Below are 24,305 nucleotides of genomic sequence, written 5' to 3'. Positions count from 1 at the left end.
TTTGCTTCCAGATCTTTCGCTGATTTCAAGTGTATTCTTTTGCAGTTAATGGTATAGAAAATACCAGTCACTTTAAATCCCTGATTCTTTGAAATTCAGTGCTATCATCAAACGGAATTTGTTTTAATGTTATCCCAAAGAAGGCTGGGTGCCAAAACTCCCCATCCTTTCCCCCTCCCGCCCCCAACCTCCCCCCTCCCGCCCCATGCTCTAGCTCCTTTCATAGTACGCTAACTCCACGGCTCCCTCCAGGCAGATGAGGTGCCGCCCTTCTTACAGCTAGGAGAAGGAGGGATCGGACTTTGGACTGTAACTCTAATACTTTCTGTAGCACAGCACTGTCACCAAGCTGCCCCAGGAAGTACACATGATCAAAGAACTGGATATGTTCCAACTGTTTCAAATTAAAACAAAACAAAACAGGCATGGCACAAAGCAGTGAAAATACAAAAAACTCTTTCCTCTTTTGCAGTTACTTGGACTTGTGGGGAATTCACTCGTACAGAAGAGAGGCATGTATAAAACATGAACCCTAAAATACAGCTATCAAAAAGAGGGAAAACTGAGCAGGCACTTTCTCACGTCCCCCTGTCTACCTTGCGGAATGAAGAAAAACTGCACCCGGACAAGTCTCCTAATAACCAGTCGCATTCGTGCAACTGCAGTTAGGAATAAGCAGAAACCCAATTTGCTTTGCGCGCGCGGGGGGGGACTCCCGATGGATTTTGAAGTGTTTGGAGATTGAGCATCATTATTGACGGGGACATTTACCTTCCGCACAAGCAAACGTAATTGAAGTTTATACTTATGGACTTTGACAGCTGAAGCTTATTTCCATTTAAGTCCATTTCTATGCACGCAGGAGCAGACCTTAAAATTTACAGGACCATCTTTTGGGGATTGTTGTGGATAGCTCATTGGCGGCTTCTGCTCAGTGCACAGCAGCGGTTAAAACAAATAGGGATGCTTGGGTGTATTAATAAAAGAGCAGAGTCTCATCTGGGGAGACAGGATTTCATAAACATCATTGAACAGTGCAAAGCCTTCTAGTTCAGAGAAGTATGAATTATCAGGTAAGCCATTGCAAAATGGTTACAAAAGGATGGAGGACCGGCAATATATTTAAAAATAATTGTCAGGACTTACAACTGGAGTGGAGAAGGGGGGAAGCATGGTTTTTCTCTGCTGGGGAATCCTGTAGTTCTGGTACAGTAGCATTCCATACTGGAGAGGGAGATGGAAGGAAAAGAAACATTCAACTGAATCTCTTTACAGCAACTATGGTAATGACACTTACACTGGAGAGGATACTGCACGCTTAGTTCGGTATTAGATATAGTCCTCGGGCAAACTGGATTACGTAATAATGAGCACGGGGCAGCCGAGGCAGCCAAACGTGCATGGTAAGTTTATCACAAGGATAACACCTCCACATATATAAACTAAATACCCATGAACAGCTTGATCCACGCACCCAAGTAAGACTCATACATATGCCCAGGCAGATCATCTCTGCTTAGCAACTCCTGTTCATCAGCCACCACTTCAGAATGTCTCGACATCTCCCGCTACAGTGGTATCCATCCTTTAAAGAGAAGCCCACTTGGACAGTCAGTTTTTGCTGATCCCTTGGATTCCCCAGTCAAAGCAGATTTTGCTTTATTTTAGGCAGAGAACACAGTGATGCCTATAAAGTTTGTACAAATGATTCAATTCTAAAAAGATCACTTTCAGCTACTTAAAACTTTTGAGGGTGAAAGTTGGCAGAGTCATCACTCGGAGCAAATTATTTTTTTTAACAGTTGAGTGAAACTGATTAATTGATTCAGTTATCTGAAAAGAGAGAACACGCACTTTCATCTCCCCCTTTCCCCTTTTTTAATAGTGGGACTTAAAAACAATAGCTCGAACCCTTCAGTGGTTGGTGTTAAGAGATTAAAAAATTGGCAGGGAGATATACCATAGGCTCATATGTGGCTTTCAGTGGTCTTGCTATGATTTGTCTAACTTACAGGGTTTTTTAGAGCATACTTAGTGCTTGAACGTATGTAATTAGTTCTCTTAAGAGGCTGCAAATGTTCTGCTGGCTTTGTGCCTAGAAAGCTCCAGACTGCACAGGGGGTATGATGCAATTTTATGTGTGGAATGAGTGAGGCTGAGCTGGACTGGAAGTAATGCCTCCGATAAGTGAAGGTCTCACAGCATTGAGAGGCAGAGGAACTGGCAGTAGTATTCTTCTACCTCCTCCTACCAAAATACCCTTTAAAGAGCACAGAAAATAATAAAGTAGATCGTATACATTTGGACTCTTTTGGGTATAAACATACTGATTTTAAGCTTTCCAGTTCAGTTTTGAATTTAACGTTAGTGTTTCTGTATCTACATTTGTATATAATTTATTATAATTATTTCAACAGGAAGTAACAGTGGCACTGTACTTCAATCTCACGTACAAAAATGAGATCTGGAACTATAACTATGTTACTCATCATTCATGACAAAGTTTACACTCATGTGCAGCTTCGAATGTAGAAAAAATATGATAGACTATAACACATGTTCTTATTTGAGAATCAGTATTTGACCATGGCTTCCACATGGCTTTTAATCTTAAATAATGGCTTCAATTTATTGCATGCCTGGACAGTTAGCTGATCAAAATTCAGTAAAAAGTAACTGGAGACAGAACTATGCTAGTGGACATTGAAGAGACACTTGCAGCTCACAAGCCTCAGTCTGAAAATCACTGGTGTAGAGGTAGCATTTAATGGGTCTCCTGTGGCTCTTTTGCAGCTCAAAATATTAAAACAGTGCTATTTAGCCACTTGAGGTCTGGGTATCACTGATCTGCACAAATCAGATACACATTTTGTATTCAGGTACAGTCCAGGATACAAGAAACAACATGCATATCCTGGAGTACATTTATCTAGTACAGCCTGTTTTGTATTCACTTACAAATGGGAAAAGGATTTTCTGTACTGTAATTTACAGAGAATTGTTCTTAAAGATTAACGGGTTAGATAATTTGGAGAGCATTCAAATCAATGAGTTCTGATTTGGAAAATAAGAGCTTAATGCACAGAGAATGGACTGAAAAGCTGAAGTTCCATATGTGCGTGTGTGATAGAGGAACTTCACTACTGATGCAAAAGGAACTTTGATAAAATTATTATAAATTTACTCTTCTAATGTTAGGTCATTACAAACTTGCCTGTACCTTTACTGAGTATTAGGAGATGGTTATCATTACTTTCATGCATACGGTGCTTGTAGAAAAGTTCCTCAGAGGCACATATTTTTATTTATTTTATCATATGAAATGTCCAAGCTAAGGAAACTCCTAGGAATTCTGTTGACTGTCAACGTGACAAACTCCCCAAGTGTCCAGGGAGATAAAACCACTTGTATTACCTCTAGGGATATTTATACTAACTCTGAAATGCATTTTTTAATTCCCATATTGCTTTATTTTTTTATACTAATGTCTTATCTGCTATGTTTTGAAAAACGGATGTAAGCTTGGTTGTTGTGATTGGTGCTTGGTATAGAATATTTAATAGTAGTTTTTAATTGCAAATTGTATACTGCAACTGGTAAACGCCATTTGGCCTACAAGGCATCCAAACCAGAGCATCTTATCACAGAACAGGACACATCTGTTGTCTAAAATGTCAGTTGGAAAAGAAATGGTTTATCTCAAACAACAGACCTTGCAAAAGAGTTAGGTCCTGACTTCGAGAGGATGTTAACAGCAAAAAGAAGTCATGTATAGGGACGTATTATCAGAAGCAAAAAAGTTGGTAGTAAAGAGAATTATTTCACAGTCATTCTAAAATCTTGCTCCTTGAAGCCTTAAGAAAAACATTTATACTTGAGAAATATTTTGTAGAAAACCTTTGTTTACTTCTTAAATGTTGAGATGGCAAGCCCTGGTGAAATGCATACTTCTGAATATGTTACATAAAAGCAAAACTTCTAATGTAATTCCTAAAATCATTGCTATGTAAATGGTAAAATGCTTTATGTGCTATCATGGAATCCAGTGACCTTGCTAAACTGATTACTGATGTAAGTATAAAATATTTATATTAATTGAGATTATTTAGCATACTATCTGGCATACTCAAGCAGCAATTCCCTCACCCAACTCAGGAAGACTAGACAAATCATTCCAAATCATTGCAAAAATTGTTTCTAAAGAAGTTGATGATTTTTCGTAACTATTTAAGCTAAAATCTAAGAATTTATTTAAATTTAAGAGCCTATTTGGAGAACTAAAAAACTTCAATACAAAAGAACAAGAGTGTTTGGATTTTTTAAAAAAGATTTTCAGTTACTGTTGAACCTCTCTCAGAAAACGCCTGGATAAAAAGGAAGTTAAAACTAACCTTTAAAATTATCTAAGGTTTTCCTGCCACAAGAGAACAAAGACCAATAGACATGTGTCACATGTTCATTAAGCATACTGCATATTCAGAAGCTGAAGGTGTACCCATAACCAAACCCTGAAGGCATGGAGCCAGTGAAAGGATGACAGCAGCCAACTTTGAATCTAAACAAGCCGACAAGATGTTTTCTTAAAATGTCATGAAAATAGGAAGGAGAAGATTATAAAAACTCTAAACTGAGCCCCCAACACACACAGCCAAGAGATTAGATTTAAAAACTCCTGAAGTGATTTTATTGGGATATGGAAATGCTCTTTTAACTTAAGATGTCAACAGCTTCTCCTGGTAACCACCAAATAGTGAGACCAGATAGGTCTGGAGTGGAGACAGGGCCTGGGCTCTAGGTCTCTGCTGGGTGGGAGGGTCCCAGAGCTCAGGCTCCAGCCCAAACCCGGAAGTCTACACAGCAAGGAAACAGCCCCGCAGCCCAATTTGTTTGGCACGGGCCAGCCCCAGGTTTTTCTTTTCTGTGTAGACACTGATAAACAGAAAAATAGTTAACTGGATTTAGGATTCTTAATATTCGTTAATTGGTCTGTCTTAAGATAGATCCATAAATGGTTTCTAAGTAACTGATTTAAATCCTTTCTTTGATTTATTAAGATTTGGTAAAGATTATAACTGGGAAAAGTAAACAAACTGTTTGTTATTCCTAAAAATCAACAGGACTCGCCTGCCTTGCAACAAAATTTTTGCACATTTATAAACAGTCTTGGTTTTCTAACGATGCACTGAAATTGGGCTCACAGCAACTTTGGGAATAAGACCCTGGTCTCAATTTACGAAGAGAAAAGTGGCTCCACCGAAGAAAGGCCAGTTCTCAAGGGTGCAATGTCTACTCTCTACAGAGTGGCACCCAGAAGAGACTGTAATGGAAGTAGCCAAGTTATCATTTGTGTTCTGTCTTTTGTTTTCCTTTCCTTTTTTATATAATAAAATAGCCAAAGGTAATAATCGTGATTATTTTGCTTGGCTTCAATAATGATGCCCCTAAAGTATGTAGAAGAACCCCTGCGACTAACAGTGGAAGTCTCATCTCTGAGTTGGCACCTAGAGAAACAATTCATGGATAGCTGAACCACCATATCTTGTTTCTCAAGACTAAATTTTTTAGTAATTTGGGGGATAAAAATTACATGACATGCAACACAAATTTAAAATTACCACTTTCTATCCCATTTGTCTGGAAATTAGCCAGGACTAAAGACAAACCAGCCAGACAAATTTTTAAAACTGAGGAGTGGGTCTGGGGATAAAAGTGTTGTAGAATAAGGTAAATATACAACTATGAACTTTCTGCGTACTCTGCAATACTTCCTGGTAAACATCCTGTGTGAGGGACGGTTTGGCCACTGATAATGGATTACAATAGAAAGTGATAATGTTAACCTCAGAGGTTGTAGAATTATCCTGCAGTTAAGACAGTGCCACATTCCTACTGGAGCACTGCGGGCTGTAGCGTTGATACTGAACTTCCTGTTTAGCCTCAAGAATACAAAACCATTGGCTGACCCCAGCATCAAGTTGCCCTTTTGGTTATGATGTGACATTGTGTATGGAGATGCTATAAATGCATTAACTAGAATCTAGGGGATACATTTTAAAATGTGACAAGTGATTTGGGGTGACTCTTCACCCACCTTAAAGACCTCTGATTTTCAGAGAGTGCTGAGTACCCATCCCCTCTGAAATCTGGCCCTTCAAGGTGTCTCAGGAGTTGGGCACCCCTTTGTCACTTGGGAATATTTAAGTCTAAGAAGACAACATTAAATTTGTGTTGCCCACCTGGATCTGACTTCTTATGCATCCACCTTACATAGTGGCACTATATTCACATAAAGCTGTAGCACAGAAATTGAGAGTTAGCACGGAGGGGAGGCTTTTCATGGATGAGACAGGAGAGAATTTATGTTGCCCTTGACAAAAGTGAGGCTCTGAAAGCCTCTAGGTTCTTCTCCTCTAAACGAGATTTTCATGGTTGGAATTTATAAAGGGTACTTCTACAGATCTGTAGATTCTAACCAACCTCCTCCTCGATGGGGGCCAGACAGTCCATTGCTTCTCTGCTAGAACACAAAAGATTGTTTCCCACTGAGGTTTCTCTCCATTTTACCCCACTCCAACACAATCTATCATACAAGACTCTTAACTACACCATCACCCTGCCAGCCGAGTGAGGAAGCTAATACTACTGTTTTTGTTGAGAGTATACAGTTAAGTGTCCTTCCATGCACCCCTTCCAATGCAAAACATATTCACTCCTTGCTCTCAGATGTACATACTCTTGACCCAGGTCGGATGTTGAATCATGTTTTATTAGAAGCCACACCAGTTAAACAAAACCACTACAAAAAACCACTGCAGTTTTTAAAAGTCAATTTGCCTCAGGAAATAGAAAACAAAGATTCTGAACAAAATGGCAGAACAGGACACTATACAGTATCTTGTACTAGTTAAAATCACTGCAAGTTAATGAGCCTAAATACTTTACCTAAACTCTTGATATATTTTTTTTTTTGGTAGATTCTGCATTGACATGATGAGTTTAAAACCAATGACTGTTTTGATTTTTGAGGCAAACATATACTTTATATTTTGCCATGCCAGGATTGTGTTTTATTTATACGTGCAATGAATATAATCTAATGCTGTGGTTACAAGCTTCTGATTAAAAGCTGTATCCAGTATTTTACTTTCCAAAATGGAAGTACCTGCTACAGAATATAGCTGACCTTGGGATACATAAGTGAGCAGTTCGATAAGAGTAACTAGGGATTTCTTCATAAAAATATTGCCTTGTGTATTCAGTGCACAATAGTATGGGAAAGCTGAAATCTCTCAAGAATATGAAGACAGCTGTAGACCTAGTCTAATTTAGGCTATGAGAAAGTAGGTACCTTGAGGAGTCTAAATGCAGTCATCCAACATGTTCTGCTCTGCTCATCTTCAGCACACAGCAACCTCAATTCCTTAGTTTCATTTCTCACTCTGTTGGGCTACAAAATGTAAGAGAGAATTCAGTTACATTTAACAGGAAAGCAACAGCACTTGACATGTACTGTATAGGAAAGGCAGGCACAAAGAGTAAAAAAACGGGAAGTATGTGTCAAAAAAAAAATACTCGCTCACACTGAACTTGTGTTCAGTGGAGGCAAAAATATATTTGGAGAGAAAAGTCTGCAACCAACTTCCCTGACTGATCCCCAATAAAAGAAGAATGATCAGTTTGTAATCTTTGCCATTTTACAACACTCTGCCACTCAAACATCTTGTATCCAAGGCTATCACGACACTGTACAATTTAAGTAAACTAATCCCCATAATAACCTTGCAAATGAAGGCTTTGTTAGCGCCATTTTAAAGATGGGATTTGGAAGTAGAGAGATGAACTGACCCATCCAATGTCACACACGAAGTCTGGATGCAGGGACCAGATCTCCCAACACTCAGTCCCGTGCCTTAACCACACCACTCCTCAGATAACCATTATCTTATTGCTGAGTGTGTTTTTTCCTGCATTCTTACTGTTCATGTTAAGATGAATACACTACTTGGAAGTGTTTTTTTGACCACCTACACTTGAAATGAGGAAGACTGTGCGTAATTAAAACAAAACAAAAAAAATGGGAGTTTATGTTTTTGACAGATAAGTTTACCTGACAATTACCCACCCTAACAGCTCCTGCTGTCCCCTCTGCCAATGGCACTCAGGCAGAAATATTACCGCTGGAGCTACCCACACCTCTGCAGATAAGAGGCCAGAGAATGTCAGGTTTGCCTTGTGAGGAGCTACATACATTGCCTTAGAGAGCCCCATATAAGAGGGGAGGAGAGCTCTACCCCACCCCTTCAATGCCTATACAAATGGCTTTCCCTGGTTAACTCAGTATGTCTCCACTAGCCATCCTTCCTTACCCGGGGAAAGAGTTTATTTCTAGCCAAACGGTACTTGCTAGGAAAGAGACAAGTTCACAGAAATGAAGAACTACTCTCTACTGCCTCCACCACCACAAACCCATCAATAAAAGCAGCCCCCATGCCTGTCTCCCCACTCCTCTCCACAGATTTTCATCTGGGACCTGTTACATGGAGACACACAGTAGGTAGCCTTATTTTCAACAGTACCCAAATGATAGACAACTGGATTTACGTGCTTTAAAAAAATGTTACCAGGCATGTTGGTGACAACAATGAGAAAGAGGGAGGCACACTGAGGTGTGTCTATACACAAATGTTGTACCACTTCAGCTATGCTGGTTCAGTTAATATCAGTACAACCTCTAGCATGGCAGGCATTATACTAGTAAAAAGTATTCTGTCTAATTCCCTTTCCCATATAAGGATAAGCTATACCAGTTGAGTATCTTTATCCTGGTATAACTGCAACCACTCTACTGGTTGTACAGATATAACTTTATTGGTCAAAGAAAAAAATCATCCCCCTAACTCGCATGGTTATACCAGTACAAAAGCTGCAGGTAGGCCAGGCATAACTGTTAAAAACCAACCCAATATACTTTACTCTTCGTTTTTCAAACTGACATTCTGCTTTAAAGTAAGTGCAAACAAGCTGCCTGTCATATTGGTCCATTTACCTCAGTTTAGAGTGGGATCCTCTGCTATGTAATTTGGGCACTCGCTCTCACAAGGAACTTTCCTTTTCACAGTGATTAAGGTATGAAAAGTAGAGACTATATGTGAATGTCTGGAGAGAGTGTTTGAACATATAACCCCAAGGCCATCCAACAGGCTCACTACCTGACAGCAGTTAGATGATTTTGTACTCAAACCTGCCAGTCCAAAAGACATTCCAGGATTTCACAGCATAGAAGCACTGATACTTAAAATAAACCCACACAGAAACTGAACGCCCATGACCCTCAGATTATATTTTTAAAGCTTCAGGGGCCCTCTCATGTACTAACATCAGAGCTTCTGAATCCAAGAGTAATACACAAGCATGCAATTCTAGGTTTTCCATTGTGGAACCTCGTGAGGTCTTGTCTGCTCAGTTATTTGAAAACGCCATTGACTTTTACATTTAAATAAACGTAAAGTTTATAGCATTATTTAGACATAAATCACTATATTAGTAAATGGACAACCTGGAACAACTGTCACTGTTACTCGATTTGCTGCTGTCCGAAGTTTTATTCCTTTTGGTCAGACTGTGCTGCCCTCCTACTCTCACCTTCCCACTGCCTAGTACCAGTCTCCAAAAGTCCTTCTGAAGTCAACAGGATTACTTGGTGAGTAAACTTCTACACACAGTGAGTAAGGGTATCACAAATTTGCTTAAAAAAATGCTAACGATTTCAGTTCCACCTTGGGAACAAGTTAATGAGAGGAATTACCTTTACACAAAATCCATAGTCTGCAGGAGCATTATACAATTTCTTGCCTGCTATCAATGAGAAGATATTGCTGTCTTCTAGGTCAGCTAACAACTGCAAGTGTCTTGGCTCCTGTGGAAATATTGTACCTTTTTAATTGTAGGATTAAACCACTGAAACATTTCAGTGCCAGCCATACCTTCTCTGAAGAATAACATCCATCAGAGGGCAGTGTATGCACATTTAAACTGCCTCTCTCTAAGCACTTGAAGTTTTATTTAACATATACTAAAATGAACAATTTGACCTCTTCAGATTGGCTATACATTTGTAAAGGGAAAATTGTTCTCAGGACGCATACTGACAAACGGATCTGTATTTCTGAGATATTTACTTGCAAGGGAAATACCATGAGACCAATAAAAACCCCAAAACAAAACAAAACAAAGCACCAACCCCCGCAAAACTACACAATAGCAGGAGAAGGGAGGGAGTTTATGCAGAAAGTTGACAAACAGTTACATTCCAGTATGATGTAAATGATGCTTAAAGTGGGTTTTGCCTTCTACATCGCTATACTGGTTCTGATTAAAGTTTTTCAAATTTAATAATTCAGCCTTTAGTTACCATCTAAAATAAACCCATAAGAAGTTCACTTATAAAGCAAGTCTTTTCTCCCCAATCCCTAAACTCTCATTTAATGCAACTTCGGTAGCCACTTATATATTTTTATATATTAAAATCACACGTATATTTGAGTATATTATTATTATAATAAATAAATTCAAAGATGGATATTCAAGACGAAGGGATGTAGCAACCCAAGTCTTGTTTGCTACTTGCCCATAATTTATTTATTGTTTTGCATCATCTCCTTTTTTTAAAGAAAACTCTGTGGAAACTTTTATATTAAAAAATCTACTGTAAGTAGAAATTCATTTTACATATCAACAATTTTAGTAGCGCAATTCTTTTTTTTTTTTTTAAATTACCTTTGAAGTTCCTTTTGTGGAGCAATAAAGTCCCGATCTTCTCAAACACACATATAACTTTTTCCACGATTTCCTACCCAACTCTTTCACATGCAAGAAACCTTGAATTTCAGGGCAGCTACTGGAGTTTAAAAAGTTCTGTGGGAGATGAAAATTAAAAAATTATCTGATTATGTATCATAAACATGGACAGAGCTAACACCACACCTGTAGCAAGGAGCAGTCAATCACAGTCACTGATTTAGACTTGAATGTTCCTGAGTGAGAGCTGCTATCTTCTTTCAAAGCAAAGTAGATCAGCATGCACTAGGGAACTTTTGGTGTCCAGCAGCTGGGTCCACATGGACAGTTAAGTGTGTGGCAGGCTACAGCGTTGCAGATTTACACCCCAGCTTGCCATGCACTAACTATTAGTCTAGACACACCCTTAGTTACACTTAGCACATTGGCATATTCCTGTTTACCAGGCAAGAAACACTGGAGGTCTTCCTTGCTCCGGGTGTGATGCTAGCCAATACAGAATGTAACCATTCTTCCATACCTCTACTCCTCTTGCACTGATGAGTACGAAGTGATATTTCAAATCAACGTTTACACAGCATAGTCACAGGCAGCTTATTAATTCTAAGAATCTTGCTAGCCACTAGAAATGTGCCAACAAGTGTAGCTTGGAAACGACTGACTGGAATGCAAGACTTCATCCAGCAAATTTAGATAATGAACAGCCAGTTTCCGGATTATCCACCACCAATTAATATCATGTGTACCCCCTTCTGTCCCGCCCAGGGGTATGCACAAGGAGCAGAACATTTCACACTCAGTAACTCAAATACACTGCATTCTACTAAATCTTAACAACTACAAAGCCCCCAAGAAGTCAGGACCAAGAAATATTTTAAGAAATTAGGGTTGGTATGCTATTTCTAACGTATACAGAGATGCTAGAAGGTGAACTAATGGGAACAGCTGAATATGCATTCAGGCAAAGAAATCACAGAACTGTAGGGCTGGAAGAGATAGGTCATCTAGCTGAGGCAGTATTGTGCTCAGATATTTTAATATAAGGCACGCTGCAAGTATATGTATTTGCTGCAATGCCATGATTTTGGTAAGAATTTTTCTAAACAAATTTAAATTTTGTTGAGGCAATTTTTCCATTTAAAACCACTGTTTACCAGCAGGGAAGGACAAGGGCTACAGAGCTCAGGACCTCTTTGTCCCCAAATACTCAATCTTCCACCGGAGCCTGAATTGCTTCTCCTGGCAGCTATTGCTATGTTCTCTTCTCACCTCGTGCAAGACAAAATAAATTAAGAGTGATGGAATGTAAATCAGGAGTAAACCCAGTGAAGTTGGTGGGAGCTGCTAGGCATTCAGCACTTTGAAAGACAGGCCACTTATGTAGGTGTCTAACTTTAGGTAACTCACTTTTGAAAATCCTAGTCACTTTAGAAATACATTTGTAAGTCAGAGTGCTGATTAGACATGAAAATCTGTCTAACCCAGAGCCAGCAGGCTGTTGGGTGAAGCTAGTCAGTTAGGACTTATGTTTCATGCCCTTTGAATATTCCATAGAAGACTTGATGTTTTCTATATTTGTGTTGCCCTGGTTTTTATTCGCTTGGTAAAAATAAGTATGTAAGCCCTGTTACGAGGTAAAGAATCTTGGAGGTCAATGTCTCTTCTCTTAGGATGCCCAGCATGTGCTCTGTTCATATTGACACAACATGCTCCTTTATAAGAACTATGAACTGCTTTGAACTGAATAAGGTATAATATATGTATGCAGCATTGTTTCAAACTGTATTTGTATATATATAATTTTTACAAAACTTTAGGCAAGCATCTATGGTATATTTCTTTTCTCTTGTCTGCCTTTAGTACCATTCAGGATGTATTAAACCATTGGTTTTAATCTTATTTTGCATTTATAAGTTTTTAGTTATTTTTATAAGAAAGTGGTTATACCAACCAATGAGAATCAACCTGACATATGTTTATGTGAAAGCAAATAAACTTACCACTAAATTTGGTACTTATCCTTTCTAACCATGAAGGTACACTTTTTTACATACATTTATTAAAGCAGTTATATATCTTAACATACATTTAAGATTCTTAATTTTTACGATGTTAGCAAATGGTGAGCAACTCGTTTCTTATTTACTAGACGAAGGTACTTTTTATTCAGGATTTGTGTCAGGCTGCATTTGGAAAGAAATTGGCATTTAATTAAACCTGTACAAAACCAGCCTTTGAAAACTGTGTTAGTTAAATAAAACTACCATAAATGTGCTGGATACATAAGAAGGAAAAAGGAAATTTATGATGAACAAGTTTTGCATTTAAAACTGATTTATTTAACAAGGGAAATATTAACATAGTTAGCGAATAGACAGATTGTTTCTGGCCACCATGGGTCAGATTTCTAAAGGTATTCAGGCACGTAAAGATGCAGATAGATACTTAGAGGGATTTTGCAAAGTGCCTCAGAAGATGAGATGCATAACTCCCACTGGTGTTAAGCATCACAAACTCTATGTCCATGTACATACATAGGGTCTTGGATGGGATTGTACTCAGGCAGGTATCCTGTCCTGCCACCCACGCTGCAGCAGCTACACTGCTATTTTTTAGCTCACTAGCTCAATCAAAGCTAACACGTGTACATCTACCTGATCTGGAAAGTATACCTTTAGCTGCTGTGCAGCTGTAACCTGGGTGGTCAGCAAACTGACATAGATCACATACACACACAGCGCTCTCACAGCTTAGCCATCAGAGGCACTCTTAACAGCAGCCCATGGTAAGGCCAGATGGCAATTTAGTGGGCAAAGGCAAACTAACTACTAACAGTTAACGTTTACCATTTAAAATCTAAATTAGACTGGCTAAAATCAGCAAAAATATTCAACAGTATGAACATACGCTAAATTAAAATCTCCTCTTTTCCCAATGACGTTTCCAGTCCTCTTTAATCTTCCCCCCTCACCCTTTATAAAGACTACTTTAGCACAAGACTGTCTTAGAATACCTGCAAAAGTTGCGACTGCGGGATGCTGCCGTTTGATTGCTGGCACCAGGCAACCATCTGCTCCGGAAAGAAATTCTACAAGGGGTGGGGGGGTAGGAGGAAAGACAGTTTGGAGTCAGACTGCATTTACATACTGGACTAGATCAGATGGATCTTTTCCAGTCTCCACCTTCTATCATGATTATTCTTAACTGGATTCAAGAATTCCTTATACCAGAGGTGGGCAAACTGTGGCCCGTGGGACCGTCCTGCCCGACCCTGAGCTCCTGGCCCAGGAGGCTCACCCCCGGCCCCTCCCCCATTGTTTTCCCTCCCACGCAGCCACACTGCTATGCAGCGCAATGCTCTGGGTGTAGGGGCTGTAGAGCTTGGCCTGACCTGGTGCTCTGTGCTGTGCGGCACGGCTGCTTGTCCTGGTGCAGCCATGCTGCCAGCCACCGCTGCTCCAGGTAGTGCGGTAAGGGGGTGGGGGGTGTTGGATAGAGGGCAGGGGAGTTTTGGGGGGTGGTCAGGGGTGTGGATAGGGGTCAGGGCGGTCAGAGGGCGGGAAACAGGGGTTGAATGGGGGCAGGGGTACTGGAAGGGCAGCCAGGAAGGAGGAGGAGGAGTTGGATGGGGCGGCGATCAGGGACAGGGAGCGGGGGGGTGGATGGGGCATGGGTCATGGGGGGGCAGTCAGGAAGGAGAGGGGGGTTGAATGGGGTGGTGGGGGGGAGTTAGGGGCAGGGAGTGCGCGGTGGTCAGGGAGAAGGGGTGGTTGGATGGGACAGGGGTCCCGGGAGCTAGTCGGGGGGGGGGGGGTGTTGGACGGGGTGGCGGGGGCAGTTAGGGGCGGGGAGTCCGGGGGCGGTCAGGGGACCAAGAGTAGGGAAGGGTGGATGGGGCAGGAGTCCCGGGGAGGGCCATCAGGGGGCGAGAAGTGGGGGGATCGGATGGGGGTGGGGGCCGGGCCATGCCTGGCTGTTTGGGGAGGCACAGCCTCCACTAACTGGCCCTCCATACAATTTCAGAAACCCAATGCGGCCCTCAAGCCAAAAAGTTTGCACGCCCCTGCCTTATACCGTAAGTGATGCTAAAGCTTTCAAGCCCAATTCACTTTCTTCCTCCCTGCCAAACTACATTGATATGGCTTTTTTTAAAAAAAAAAATAAAGTTTGAAATATTTCATAAGTACATTTCTCCATCTGTGAAATGAAGGATAAATTTATCTTTGATAAAGAAAATTCTCCATAACATTCTTCTCCTTCCTCTACAATAGAAAACTCAATCTAAGACATCTTTCGAGGTAGGGAGAGGAGTTAGGAATTACAGTCTCTGGTTTCTAGCAATGGAGGGAAAGAATAGTATGGTGGTTAGGACACTAGCTGAGGACCTGGGAGACCTAGATTAGAGTCCCTGGTCTGCCAGAGACTTTCTGTGTGGCCCTGGGCAAGTCACTTAGGCTCTCTGTGCCTTAGCTCCCCATTAGTAAAATGGGGATAACAGTACCTTCCTCACCGAGTGTTGTGAGGAAAACCACATTAAAGAATGTGAGATGCTCAGTTACTACGGAAATGGGTGTGGGTGTCCCATAAGTACTTTAAAATAGCTGTTTTCTCCCTCTAACCAAAGCACCTTTCTGTGTTGTATTGGGTTGGATTCCAGAGTTGTTCAGTTCCACCAGAATGGATCATATTAATTACCCAAACTTTAATGATGAGAAAGCATTCATGTGTAACTGTTAGGTTCCCCCCCCCCACACCCATTTGCTTAGCAACTCTGCTGAAATCTTGACACTTTTCAATCTATCAAGACAAATCCCCTTTCAAAATCTTTTCCAATACATTTACTATGTTCAGGGCAATGTCAATCTATTTCTTATAATGAACAGTTAGCTAAAAAGTGTTCCAGGAAAATGAATACAAAATTTTCTGAACATGCATAAATACACAAGATCTGCAGGCTTGGTACAGCATTCTCTGCTGCACAGACTAGATACTAACAAGCTCTAAGTAAACATCCATTCCTCTTACATAACCGTCACTGTAGCATAGTCATTTATTTTAGACCCAAGTATCTTGTTTGACACTAACATGGTGTTTCTAAATCCTCTGAGTGTTCTACAGATGCTCCATATTATGATCTCATTATTTACCAAAGTCAAAAAACTTAATATTCAAAGGATTACCTTATTTCAGACTTCCTCTTCCTAGCTGTCTTTCTGTACCACATTTTAAAATGTCTATCACATAAGTACCATGGTGTACAGCATGATATGCTTCCAGTATAAATTCATCACATTAAGTTACTCTTTGAGCTATTAATCATTGTTAGAACGCTGAATGTACGGGTATCTATAAAACCAAATTAAAAGGTTGCCAACAAGCTAAACGGCAATAAAATCTATTGTACTTAGGAACACTATTCATTCTACTTCAGCTAATAAAAGTCTCATTCTTCAAGGCACTAACAGATTGAGGGAGAGAGAGAAATCACCCTACTGCCCCGTCATATAATTAGCCAGGTGAATTATGAAGATTAAATTTACCATCTTCCTTTAAGTACTAGCCAACACCAGATGCTTACACCTGACTGAAGGGATCAGTGGCCTGATCTGGTATAGAAAAAGAAGGAAGCATCATTTGATGGTGAGATCATGGGACTGGAAGCCAAACATTATGGGTTCTATTCTTACCTTTGCTACCAACTTAGGTAAATCACTGAAACAAATGTGCTAGTTCACCAACTTTTCACCAGAAATAATGCTTCATAACATATGGGTGTGGCAAGGCTTAAGGTCAAAGCACTTTGAGGTTATCAGATGAAAAGTACTATAGAAATGCAAAGGTTATAAATCATGTACAATCCATCCAGATACTTCAAGGTGGTACGGCTGGGGCAGTTTGCCAAACATACACCAACAGCTGGATCTGCAAATATCTGTGTGCGCACTCAACTAAGGTTCGCACCCGTTAGGCCATGTCTGGCCAAGTTTGAAAATCTTGTTCCAAATAAGCTCAGAAAGATTGCGATACCTTTAAAATCACAATAGCGTTTAGGTTCTTCTAATACTAACCTTAGTTTCAGTGATATAATGCAAAACCAACTGAAGTTTCATAGGCAGAAGGGAGGGGAGGAAAAGGAGAGGTAGGGTTACTTTGATCCGCAAAGGAGAAAGAAGAAACCCACTAGAAAACAGTAGTAGGTTTACCTATTATGAACCCCTGCTCAACATACATACTGATAAAATCAGGTCTGACAAGCACCTTAGAGGTTACTCACAGGTTTCTTCATTACTGGCAGAAACTAAGAGGTCTGGATATTCACATTATTTGGTCAACTTGCTTCAGATCAATTAATAACTTTCAGGATAATGAATAAACTGAACGGCTGTTGCTTAGAAAAACCAAGCTGGGCTTTCCCTTTGTATGGTCATTCTTAGACACAGGAACAGCCACCCCGAAACAATCAGATTGTGCAGTCTGATAACCATCAAGATTCTCATTTTTGAGCACAAGATAAGTTAAGCATCTCTGGGCAACTGTGTTACTTGTTTTCAAGAAAGTTGTTTTATACAACCAAGACCTTACCATGCTCATTATTAACATATATAACATATTGTGGGGTCCCCATTGTGCTAAGCACTATACTAAGAGACAGTATGCAACAGCTTCTGTCCCCCCCCCCAGACAGTTTTACAGTCATTCTGGACAATGAGACTTACCACTGGATTTTTAAAAAATTCATATTTTGCATAATTCTTCCTGAACAAAAATTTACTTTCACTTCCCATAGTGGCCTCGACTTGGACTACGAGCTCATGGTCTTCCAAGCACCTCTCTGTGGAGGGAAAATACAATGTTAATGTCTAATCAGGTAGAAAAAAGGAAAATGTTCCAAATAGTACAAGTGAAACTGCTCTGAATTCATTTGTTACACAGAAATTCTGTATTAAGTTAACAAAAGCCTCTGGGAAAAGAGCTTTTATAGGCCTCAAATTATGCTGAAACTGGACCTAGAGGAATAAAACCATAGATAAAGCAATTTTGCTTTAAAAATGGTTTAGATTTAACATGGTAGGGTTTCGCGACAAATAAGGACTCTTGGGAACGAAGAGGTAATAGGATGGTTTGTGTACCCCAATGACTGCAAGAAACTTGAGTAATACAAACTAAATTTTTCTTTCGGTACTTGGTCTATTGTAAGGGAGTGAAGGGGTGGGGACAACTTTAAGAAACAAGTGTGATGGGACCACCATTAAGTCGTGCAATGTAACTTGAGGTGGGTGAAAAAAGTCCTATTCAGCACACTTTTCAAAATCTAGTATGATCCTGAGGTAAACTTCAGGCCAGATTTATAAGATACTGAGTTTATTATAGAAGAAGTCAAAGGATCCCTCTTAAAGGAGTGCCAACAGACAGTAATAGAAGTTTTGTATTTATCACAGGGCAACTTTCTGCTACTAAAATTGGTCATTTGTACGAATGAACATCCCACCACTATTGCTTCTTATAATTCAGTTCAAAAGTACAATACATATGAAAGAAAGAACAAGCTAGTTTAATGGGAACTATTCCATTGAAACAAGTAGCTCAAAGTTTTTTAAAACAACTTTTAGAGGACAATTGGTGCTAGTCTACTCCGGGACAATGATGTTAGTGTCCTGGTAGGCCTACTGAATGTTTCTAGGAAAACGTTTCAGTATTTTTCAGAGACAAGGTGGATGAGGTAATCTCTGTTAGGGACCAACTTCTGTTCTATGTAGCTTTGCTGTAGCCGTGTAGGTCCCAGGGTATTATAGACCAGCTGGGTGAGGTCATATCTTTTATTGGATCAACTTCGGTTGACAAGCTTTCAAGCTTACATGTAGCTCTTCTTTAGTTCACGGAAATGTACTCTGAGTGTCACAGATAAATACAAGGCGGAACAGATTGGTTGCATAAAGCCATAATTCGCCCCATCCCCCCTCCACAACTGGAGAGGTGTTAACAGAACATTTCACCTTGAATGGTCCCTTGAAATATGTGTTACCTACTTATGCTAAACAATCTGTTCCAATTTATATTTAGTTGTGACACTCTGAGTATGTTTCCCAGACCTAAAAAGAGCTATGTGTAAGCTTGAAAGTTTGTCTCTCTCACCAACAGGAGATGGTCCAAGAGAAGATATTACCTCACCTACCTTGTATCTCTAATAACCTGGGACCAACCACTGCTACAACATCACTGCATACAACATGTTCCCTATTTTTCAGATGGTTCATTATCAAGGTTTCTAGTATATAACTAGGAACGAGCAAACCAAACCAAAAAACACAACTGACCTGAAACTGCCTAAAATTCAAGCCTCTTGTGGTTCTGTGGTAACTCCTTCCTCACTTCACTTTCACATGTCTTTACACTTTCAAGGTTTCAGCCAGGACCAGAATTATCAAGATAGCATGGGAAAAGCTTCTCTTGTGATAATTTCAAGTGTAATGAAAAGCAAAAACTGATTGAAATCTCAAAAGCAGGCATATTCTTGCATGCCTTTCTGTTTAATTTAGTAGGCTAAAATTAAGATTTACCTTTCATTAGTAATGATCCACTGGAGGGCCAATTGTCTTTTCCCCATCTGCATTTGGCTCAACTGTGACATTTCATTGCGGACTTTAGAGGTTTCCAAGCCTTTGAGGCCACCAGATTGGATTATTGCACTTCACTCTTCATGGGGCTACCCCTGAAGATCATTTGGAAGATACAGCAAGGGCAGAAAGCAGCCTCCTTTTCAGTGTGCTAGCTACAGAGAGCATTTTACATCTGGGGGCAGATCCTCAGGTAGTGTAACTTGTCATAACTTCACTAAAATCAATGAAACTGTGACACCTTATACCAGCTTAGGATCTGCTCCATAAATCTCCCAATTCTCCACTGGCTTCCGAATGTAATTTGAAATATTAATTTTAATCTATAAAAAACTACGCTGTTTGGGTCCTGGCTACCTCAACCTTTCTCCAACAGGGTAACAGATCAGTGGGGTGTTTTTCCCCCCGAGTAGTCTTTTAATTTAAAGACTACAGACTTCATAGAGGGTTGCACCCTGTAAAGGGCCTTGGGTTCAGGCACTGCCTTTCCTGGTTGATCTTACAGAGCTTAAAGTCTTTCATCTTTCATGATACAGTGTCAAGCTCACATCGATTTTAAGGTAGTCAGAGTATGTGTCTTGCTTATTCTGAGGAAGTGTAATTTAGGCCAGCAATGTGGCTTGTACTTTGTCTTTTAGTTTGTCTAAATACACCCCATGAATGTTTGACGGAAGTATTGTGTAGAGATGAACAAACTTGTTTCCTTACCAAATTAGTTTCTATCTACCTCTGAAATTTTGTGGTGGCATTTCTGCTGAAGTAACATATGTGACACCCTGGCACCCCCTTATTCACCATGGTCATATAATTAGCATATGTTCTGCACAACGCATGCCTTGTCAGTATCATTCTAAGTCTTGATCTGCTAGACATTAATATCTCGTTGGATTGTATGTGCTATCGTCATACGTGAACGTATGAAGTTTGGCTATGTATGTGTTACTGCAACATGTCGTGAGGTTGAAGACACCCACAAGCAGCCTTTCAGGTACAATAGTAAAAAGGCCAAGCAATGTTAATGGCTTATTGAGGAAATGCACACAAGCACAAGGATTGCCCCAGGAACTGTGTACAATAGAAACCTCTCAGAGATAGCGCTACACAATGGGAACGGTTTGATCCAGGTTACAGCAAAAGAGCTTTCCAGCAAGCGGGAAGAAGATATAAAAAGGGAAAATGACATCATGATGGTACCTCACTCTCCCAACACCACCACACTTGGAAACACCTGAGGAACAAAGGCTGAACAAAGGTAGTGATGGTCCCAGGGTAAAGGGATTTATAGCCTGTGTATGAAACCTGGGAAACCCAAGCTGCAAAGGAAAGGCAGTTTGTGTCTTAAGAATCTGCCAGCCTGTTTATCACTCAGGGTGAGAATTTTTGCTAATGCATATCCTACCTATCTAGTATATTAAAGCTCAGTTTGTGTTTTTGTTTATTTACTAGGTAATCTGATTTGATGTGTTTGCTATACTTTATAATCACTTAAAATCTATCTATTGTAGTTACTAAACTTGTTTTTGTTTTAATCTAAACCACTGAGCTTTGACTGGAATGCTTGGGGAAAAATCTCTGCTTGGTTACCTCAAGTGTGCATGGTGTGCTTGGTTACCACAAGTGTGCATGGTCCTCTTCACATTGAGGGAGAGGCAGACTGGGTGTTAAACCCATATACTGGCCAGATTTGACCAGAGAAGGACGATTCTGCTTCGGGGTCCTAAACTGGGAAGCTGGTGGTTGGAGAGCCTGCATGTAACTGCAGCTGGATGTGTCTCTACCTGTGTGAATGCTGGTGAGAATGCAAGCTCGGAGGGCTTTCCAGCTTATTACAGCAGCACAGTGGGAGAGGAAACCCAGGCTGGTGGGAAAAGAGCTCAGTTCCAGGTGGCACCCCAGGGGAACCCGTCACAACATAATTTGGATTTTCATGTTGATGATACAAGCCAACCAGAATTTGAACGTTTTAGCAGCTTTAGATGTTGAGGGGAAGCAAATGCACAGCTGTAAGTGTGCTACATCTTTACACAAGCTGCAACAAAGGACATTCCTTCTGATTAATCCTGATTAATGGGATGAGGCTTTCTACAAGTTACTTGGCTATGGATGTACCAACACAACAACTTCAGAGATACACTAAATTTTGGCTCCAAAATTAGAATCACAAATGTGTCTTAAGTGTTATTAAATGGTAACTCACAACAATTATATAAAGTTATTTGTTTTATCTGGTTGTTTCATGCTTATCCTCAAGAAGTCAAACATGCTACTCTTGTGCGTCAGCATGCACAGTCTCCTAGCTTTAACCCAATTGCAAACAAGGATTTAATTCCACATTGCCATTATACATGGACAAATTACAATCGTCACAGGCGCCGACTTTCCAAAGTGCCGGGGGGTGCTAGAACATGATCAAAGAACATATTTTCATGACCACTTCATTTCATCATCGTCTTTATCAGACATTAACAAGAAACTGAAATAGCTCAATTCCCTCCCCTTTCAAAAAATAGCAGGTAATAGTGAAGCAGAAGGAGAGGAAGATGGCAACCTTCACGTTGTCCTCCCTGTTAAGGGCTTTGCCACAACCAAAGCCATCAACATGGTGACTGATGGCCTTGCGGTCTAAAAAGCAACTAGAAATGGCCCTCGTTGGGTCAAATATAGAAATGTAGGCTCACACCTTTGTGTATGTCAAATCCATGTAGAAGGCCTCGCTTCTGCAAAATACAATTACCTGACCAAGCTGCTATACGAACAGAAGGACTAGCAAAGCAGCACACAAGGAAGACACTCATTTGCAAGAATAAGCTAGATTTTCAGAGCTACAAATAAAATGTTTGGAATAACTCAAATTTTAGAGTTTAATGTCAGGTTTTAAGTAAAGTGCAGCGTGACCTTAGATGCCAGGAATCTAAATGGGTCTGGAGGCTGTATCAAAAACATTGCTTCTATAAACACAGTTTTGGATACACAAATTAATTTGCATGTTCAAACAGCTATTTGCAGCAATTTGCATGTGGAAGTGTTATTTTGACATACAAATGAGTGTGTATGTGAAGTAAGCAGTCTGCTTAAGGTCTCTTTGATAGCAGGAACCTAAAGTATTACCACACTAACCAGCGAACTCTACATTCCAAGAAGTTAAGTTATGCCACCATTGTGTGATACTGAACTGATTCTACAAAGAGAGCTCCTATGTAGCAGAGCAGGTTAGGAGGAAAATTTAAACTATTAGGGGGCCACCGTGTTCTTGGATGACTTCAGAGCCACGTTCTAAACTAAAACATTACTACTGCTACCATCTGAGCAACGCTCAGTTTTGTCATAAAAGTCTTCCAGAAATGTGTTCACAGAGCCGTAAGAATCACTTATGTTTTCTTTCCCCTCACCCCAAAACAGCTGGAATGATTGTTTCACATCTCAAGTGTACCTAGATGTATTACAAGAAACCACATCTGTAGAGGGAAGGTTTTCGAGTATGGGGCACCTAATTGTAGACTGAACTGTGGGCTGGTGAGAGAAGACTATGAGACCACTGCCACAATCTGGCAATGTCAAACATGCACATAAAAGCCTCTAAGAGAAGCCACCGAAGTGCCAGCAAACTTTGGTTGCATAGCGAATGTGCTAAATAAGTTTAACCAAAATTGTGCTGGTGATTTTTGGGGGATGGGTGGTATTTTAATTCTCCTGCGCATGGTCTTTAGTGCAATATATATTTTGAATATATAAGCCTCCACTCTATGGAACAGACAATTCAGATGAAGTTTCTTTCGGGTGGCAAACTGCATTCCTTTTTTATCTTGGATGCTCTTTCAACTTTGAAAAAATTACAAGATTTTATACACTCTCAAATCATGAAGTATATTTTTAAGACCTGTAAATGGATATACTGGCTGGCTAACACTTTTTTCGGAGTTATTTTCCCCCATGGAAAGTTTCATTATAACTCAAGTTGCAGTTTGTACATTGCACTTCACTGAAACAATCTAGGATTTCCTTTGTGCTTCACTATAAAATGGAGCTCTGCTATATGCAGATTCTACTGTATATAAATTCAGACTGATAAGTATCTTGCTCTTTTCCCATCATTGTTAATTACCAAGTTATTTGTATGTAAACAGAAGCTTTTGATTTCCTAATCAGTCTCCTGCCCGATTCATTCAGAGATGTCACACACCAGAGTTTGACAGCACAATTAGTCACCATGGAAGCTATTGTGATGTCACAAACACTGAATAGTGGCATCACTGAATGAATCTGGCAGGAGAAGGATGTTGATTACAAAGGAGAAGGCTTCTGTTTACACAATACCTTGGTAATCAGCAGTGATGGGAAACGAAATATAGAAAGAGGGCCTGGCAGTTTAATGAGCATTACTAAAATTAAAATTTTAATAATTTTCTCCCCACATGTGGATGTGGTGCTTTAGACTGACAAAATGTAGCTATTGTAACCTACACTGTCAATTTTGTCTTACGCTATGAACAAAGCTGGAAGCTGTCATTTTACATGAACCAGGTTTCCATGTGTATGGAATAGTTAGTCCTATTTTTACATTGAAAAAAAGAATCTAACTGGAAGAATTTGGTAATTGGGTTAAACTGTAAGACATTTTGGAGAGTAAACTTGCAGAACAGTAAACTTCTGTGTTTAATAGCATTCATTCAGGGTATCACAGTTCCCAGCAAATCACTTCTTGCTTTATTTGTAAAGACTGAATACATTTCAGATTTTTAAAACACTTTTATAAACCACTGATAGTGTTCACAATTTCAGTGCTCATGATTACAGTTAATGGTTTGCTTATTTCTGCTTGATCATAATCGCCATTGACTATTTTTTTTAAAAAGGCAGCAATTCACCTCAAAGTATATTGATTAACATTTCAAA

At 40.0% G+C, this 24,305-nt stretch overlaps 1 protein-coding gene across 1 annotated transcript in view; it reads right to left on the bottom strand.

The window, feature by feature from the left end:
• GRB10 (growth factor receptor bound protein 10) overlaps nucleotides 1-24,305 on the bottom strand; it is a 201,595-nt gene that overhangs the window by 10,104 nt on the left and 167,186 nt on the right. The window contains exons 7-12 of the mRNA XM_084622039.1: nucleotides 17,514-17,629; nucleotides 13,811-13,885; nucleotides 10,777-10,914; nucleotides 9,806-9,916; nucleotides 7,349-7,447; nucleotides 1,147-1,224 (exon numbers count right to left, since the gene is read on the bottom strand). Of these exons, the coding sequence (XP_084478165.1) occupies nucleotides 1,147-1,224; nucleotides 7,349-7,447; nucleotides 9,806-9,916; nucleotides 10,777-10,914; nucleotides 13,811-13,885; nucleotides 17,514-17,629 (617 nt within the window). The remainder of the gene's footprint in view (nucleotides 1-1,146; nucleotides 1,225-7,348; nucleotides 7,448-9,805; nucleotides 9,917-10,776; nucleotides 10,915-13,810; nucleotides 13,886-17,513; nucleotides 17,630-24,305) is intronic.

The sequence above is a fragment of the Lepidochelys olivacea genome, assembly GCF_965140295.1.
Source record: "Lepidochelys olivacea isolate rLepOli2 genome assembly, chromosome: 2".
Taxonomy (NCBI): domain Eukaryota; kingdom Metazoa; phylum Chordata; order Testudines; family Cheloniidae; genus Lepidochelys; species Lepidochelys olivacea.
The sequence above is the reverse complement of the archived record's forward strand: the minus strand, read 5'-3'. Positions and strand labels throughout refer to the sequence as shown.